This window comes from Hyla sarda, chromosome 4, assembly GCF_029499605.1.
Source record: "Hyla sarda isolate aHylSar1 chromosome 4, aHylSar1.hap1, whole genome shotgun sequence".
Lineage (NCBI taxonomy): Eukaryota > Metazoa > Chordata > Amphibia > Anura > Hylidae > Hyla > Hyla sarda.
In genome coordinates, this window is record NC_079192.1 from 407139127 (window position 1) to 407145126 (window position 6000).

A 6000-nucleotide genomic window follows, 5' to 3' on the forward strand; every position below is an offset into this window, starting at 1 on the left:
CTTTGGCCGCAGCTGTTTACTGCCTCAGCCGGTGATTGGCTGAGCGGACCCTCACTGTTTGTCTCGGAGGGTGGGGGGCTGGAGCGTGCAGTAGTAAGAGACCGGCCCCGTTCTGGGGATCACTGGGAGTCCCCGTCATCAGACACTTATCTTCTATACTGTGGATTGGGGATACGTTTTTCAGAACTGGAGCACCCCTAAAGTTAAACCATTATCTTCTGATGCATTTCTGGAGAACCCCTTTAAGGCCCCACTCACACTACCAAATTTTTGAGCAGAGAAACTCCGCTCAGAGATTCCGGTGCAGCAGCCTCACATTGTTTTCAATGGGATTCTGCTGCACCGGACTCCAACATGTTCATTCTTCAGCCTCTACAGCAGTGTTTCCCAACCAGTGTGCCCCCAGCTGTTGCAAAACTACAACTCCCAGCATGCATGCTGGGAGTTGTAGTTTTGCAACAGCTGGAGGCACACTGGATGGTTAACACTGTTTTAAAGACATGAATGTACCTGTCCCAGAGCGGCTCCAATGCTGCCTGTTCCGTCTACGATGCCGGTGACTGTGGCCAGAGCCTCGCTGCTGCCTCTTACCATCTCCTGCCGCCCCAGATCCGCGGAGATTGCCGAACTGATCATGTTTGAGGGGCCCCCGATAAAGAACCCTGCGAACAAACACATAATCTGGATATGGCATGTACTGTCTATAGAGATGGGCTGTGGCTCTTCAACTGTTCGGCATCTACCACAACTCCCAGCATGCCCAGTTATAAAGAGTCGCTGACCTGAGGACCTGACATCACACAAACAACTCATTGTTAATTGATATCAGTGTGTAATACTTCATTTCCCCTGTGGTGGTGCTGTAGGGATATTGAACGCTCATTGACCTGTTCATGTACGTATCACATCTGAACACTGGGGGGTTCCTACAGTACAGCCCCCCTTTGTCATGTGATCCTTCTAACTAGTAGGGATTGGCCAAAGAGGAGATTTAAGCTAAGGGAAGTTGGACACATACTAGATGACGCCCAGCAAGGCTTAATAAAGAAGCCGTACCTGTGATGGTCATGAGGACCGCGTTTATCGGCTTACTGTTCGGAGAGCCTGGGAACGGGAAAAACAAACCTATATAAACCTCTGATACAAAGCACCAAACAATGTATATAAATTATATATAAATAAAAAAAAAATATTATATTATTATTATTAATATATATATATATATATATATATATATATATATATATATATATATATATATATACACACACATATATATTATATAAATAAATAAAAATATTATATAAAAATAGAATATATATTACATACATTACACACACACTTGCTGAGTACCCAGCGCTTCCAGGCGAACAATTAGACAGACAATATGGCGGCTTCAACAGAAACAAACTCTTCAGGAGACTAGGAAGGCTGGGGTGTACTGTGAGCCCTGAGCTGTGTAATGTCTGCCACCCAGCTTTCCCAGTCTGCTTAAGAGGTACTCCACACCCCTAGACATCTTATCCCCTCTCCAAAGGATAGAGGATAAGATGTCTGATCGCGGGGTCCCGCCGCTGGGGACCCCCAGGATCTCGGCTGCAGCACGTAGACATCTGGTGCTTCGCTCCGTGCCTGATGACTGGCGATGCGGAGCAGAGGCTCGTCACGCCCCATCCCATAGACTTGAATTGAGGGGGCGTGGCCGTGATGTCACGAGTGGGGCATGACTGTGACGTCACGAGCCTCCGGCGCTGGACCCGACGCCGGGTGCAGTACGGAGATCGTGGGGGTCCGAAGCGGAGTGACCTTTGCATTCAGACATCTTATCCCCTATCCTTTGGATAGGGGATAAGATGTCTAGGGGCGGAGTACCCCTTTAACCCCTTAAGGACGCAGGACGTAAATGTACGTCCTGGTGAGGTGGTACTTAACGCACCAGGACGTACATTTACGTCCTAAGCATAACCGCGGGCATCGGAGCGATGCCCGTGTCATGCGCGGCTGATCCCGGCTGCTGATCGCAGCCAGGGACCCGCCGGCAATGGCCGACGCCCGCGATCTCGCGGGCGTCCGCCATTAACCCCTCAGGTGCCGGGATCAATACAGATCCCGGCATCTGCGGCAGTTCGCGATTAAAATGAACGATCGGATCGCCCGCAGCGGGGATCCGATCATTCATAATGCCGCACAGACGTCCCCTCTCCTTCCTCCGTGCGGCTCCCAGCGTCTCCTGCTCTGGTCTGTGATCGAGCAGACCAGAGCAGAAGATGACCGATAATACTGATCTGTTCTATGTCCTATACATAGAACAGATCAGTATTAGCAATCATGGTATTGCTATGAATAGTCCCCTATGGGGACTATTCAAGTGTAAAAAAAAATGTAAAAAAATGTAAAAGTAAAAAAAAAGTGAAAAATCCCCTCCCCCAATAAAAAAGTAAAACGTCCGTTTTTTCCTATTTTACCCCCAAAAAGCGTAAAAAACATTTTTTTATAGACATATTTGGTATCGCCGCGTGCGTAAATGTCCGAACTATTAAAATAACATGTTAATGATCCCGTACGGTGAACGGCGTGAACGAAAAAAAATTTAAAAAGTCCAAAATTCCTACTTTTTTAATACATTTTATTAAAAAAAAAAATTATAAAAAATGTATTAAAAGTTTTTTATATGCAAATGTGGTATCAAAAAAAAGTACAGATCATGGCGCAAAAAATGAGCCCCCATACCGCCGCTTATACGGAAAAATAAAAAAGTTATAGGTCATCAAAATAAAGGGATTATAAACGTACTAATTTGGTTAAAAAGTTTGTGATTTTTTTTAAGCGCAACAATAATATAAAAGTATATAATAATGGGTATCATTTTAATCGTATTGACCCTCAGAATAAAGAACACACGTCATTTTTACCAGAAATTGTACGGCGTGAAAACAAAACCTTCCAAAATTGCGTTTTTCGTTTTAATTTCCCCACAAAAATAGTGTTTTTTGGTTGCGCCATACATTTTATGATATAATGAGTGATGTCATTACAAAGGACAACTGGTCGCGCAAAAAACAAGCCCTCATACTAGTCTGTGGATGAAAATATAAAAGAGTTATGATTTTTAGAAGGCGAGGAGGAAAAAATAAAAACGTAAAAATTAAATTGTCCTTAAGGCCAAAATGGGCTGAGTCCTTAAGGGGTTAAGAGAATATTTTTTCTGGTAAAGCAGCCATATTGGTGCTCTTCCAGAAATTTGGAAACCTGGGTGGCATGTAGTACACAGTGCAGGGCTCACAGTACTTCCCCAGCTTTCCCAGTCTCCTGAAATTTTTTTCTGTCTGATAAAGCAGCCAGGAGACTAGAAAGGCTGCCAAGCCCTCTCCCTGCCTCCACACTGGTGTGTTCTCCCCCTCTTCTCTCAGCCTGCAATAACCAAACTGGAGCTCTTCAGGAGACTAGGAAAGCTGAGTGGCATGCAGTATAGCCTGCTCGTGCTCCCTGCACTCCAGCGCTGCTATGCCCTCTCCCTGCCCCCGCACTAATGCCTTCTCAGTCCACAATACATTTCTTTCCTTCCCTCTTGCCCCCTTCCAGCTCCAGCACTAGCTATTCTTTGCACCTGCCTCCCAGACAGTTAAATCATACTTTACCATGACTTTCAGCTCAAATAATGAACCAAAACTGTGAACTTGACCTAACACAGACTGGTGGCTAATGGGTTAAACAGCGACAACATCTTCTTACGTCTTCACCCAAATCAGATCACAATGATTTTTAATCTGTACCGCAAACTCCCCGATGGGCGTTATCTACTTCCCCTTCCTCATTAAGACACACACAGATACAACGCTGGAGAAACAGTGTCTGCTCTGTTATACACGGTCGGCATGCAGAACGCCACGGGGAAACGCAACGCGTGACCACTACAGCTTGTGATTGGCCGCAGACCGGTGCAGAGGCAGCAGGGTAACCGTGACGATCAATCCCTGCAATGTGCGCATTGCCATCTGCTCACTTATCCACACGGCTGGTGCCGTCACCCACAGTGTCATTTCTATACGCAAATCTGCACGACGCATCCGTTGTGTGCGCACTCACCCATACCGGGAGACAAAAACAACCCAAAAGCTTAACTCACGGCTGTATCCGAACAGAGAGCCCACGGCAAGCAGCAGACTGACGGCCAGAACGGGGGACCTCTGCTTTATCAAGTCAGAAATAAGTCCCTGGACAGTGCCACCTGCAGGACGAGATAAAAAGAAAAACGAAAGATTATTTATTTTATTGAATCGGTCGCAGCACCTTACATGTGTGGGTAGACGACTGTTGGGTCAAAATATAAAGCATACACAGCAGTATTTCCCAACCAGGGTGCCTCCAGCTGTTGCAAAACTACAACTCCCAGCATGCCTGGACAGCCAACGGCTGTCCAGGCATGCTGGGAGTTGTAGTTTTGCAACAGCTGGAGGGACACGTAAGCTTCGAAAGAGGTGTCAATTCCCCAGTCAAATATAAAATTAAAAAAAACAGCGCCACTTTTGTCTAGTGGTTGTACTTGGTATTGCAATCACCCCAATTTATTTGGAAAAAAAATAAATAAAAAAATAAGTTGCAGTACCACTCACAGCCACTAAACAAATGTGGAGCCCTCTCTCTAAAATAAACATTGTGTAACCTCATGCAGCCAGGGAGTTATAGTTTTGCAACAGCTGGAGGCACCCTGGTTGGGAAACACATACACAGAATTCTGATAAAGTAGCAATTTTGCTACTTTGGGGGGGGGGGGGGGGGGGAATTGTTTACGCAGTGCGTTTTACAGTAAAAATGCCATATTGTAATGATACCATATATATATATATATATATATATATATATATATATATATATATATATATATATATATATATATATATATATATATATTCTGACCCCTATAACTTTATTTTTTTAATTTTTTAATTTTTATTACTTTTTATTCATTTTTTGTGATATATAAAAGTGACAAAAGAATAAAAATAAACAGTAATTCTGATTTTTAAAAAAAAATTTTTTTTTTATGTTGACACCATCAACCGTGAGGTTTCATTTATATTTTATTTTAATAGTTCGGTCATTTCTGCACGGGGGCGATACCACGTTTAGGTTTATTATTGTTTACATTATTTTATTTACTAATTTTTTTTTTAACTATTTATTACATTTTGCCAACTATTATAATTATATAATTTTATTATGATAACTAATTTTTAGTCTCCATAGGGAATTATAATGTGTGACCTTTCAACTGCGAATACTGTTTAATGCTGTGCTATATAGCACAGCATTGATCAGTGTTATCGGCGCTCTGTTCATATAGCCTGCCGATGCAGTCTGGAAAAGCAGAGCAACAGGGGGACGGCATGGCACCAGCCTTTTAACGCTTTTAAAGGGGTACTCCCATGGAAAACTTTTTTTAAATCAACTAGTGCCAGAAAGTTAAACAGATTTGTAAATTACTTCTATAAAAAAATCATCTTAATCCTTCCAGTACTTATTAGCTGCTGAATACTACAGAGGAAGTTATTTTCTTTTTGGAACACAGAGCTCTCTGCTGACATCATGACCACAGTGCTCTCTGCTGACATCTCTGTCCATTTTAGGAACTGTCCAGAGTAGGAGAAAATCCCCATAGAAAACATATGCTGCTCTGGACAGTTCCTAAAATGGACAGAGATGTCAGCAGAGAGCACTGTGTTCCAAAAAGAAAACCATTTCCTCTGTAGTATTCAGCAGCTAATAAGTACTGGAAGGATTAAGATTCTTTTTAATAGAAGTAATTTACAAATCTGTTTAACTTTCTGGCACCAGTTGATTTAAAAAAAAAAAAAAAAAGTTTTCCCCTTTAAATGCCGTGATCAACTTTGATTCCGGCATCTGAAGGGTAAATGCTGGACATCAGCGATAACAGCAGCCGATACTCACCGAGTATGAAGCACGTTCAGCATAACAGACACGTTTCGTTAATGGGTTGCA

At 43.0% G+C, this 6000-nt stretch overlaps 1 protein-coding gene across 3 annotated transcripts in view; it reads right to left on the bottom strand.

The window, feature by feature from the left end:
• SLC37A3 (solute carrier family 37 member 3) overlaps nt 1-6000 on the bottom strand; it is a 66132-nt gene that overhangs the window by 40514 nt on the left and 19618 nt on the right. For all 3 annotated transcript variants that reach the window (XM_056517551.1, XM_056517550.1, XM_056517549.1), the window contains exons 11-13: nt 4127-4228; nt 1057-1104; nt 511-662 (exon numbers count right to left, since the gene is read on the bottom strand). In XM_056517551.1, coding sequence (XP_056373526.1) covers nt 511-662; nt 1057-1104; nt 4127-4228 — 302 coding nt within the window. The remainder of the gene's footprint in view (nt 1-510; nt 663-1056; nt 1105-4126; nt 4229-6000) is intronic.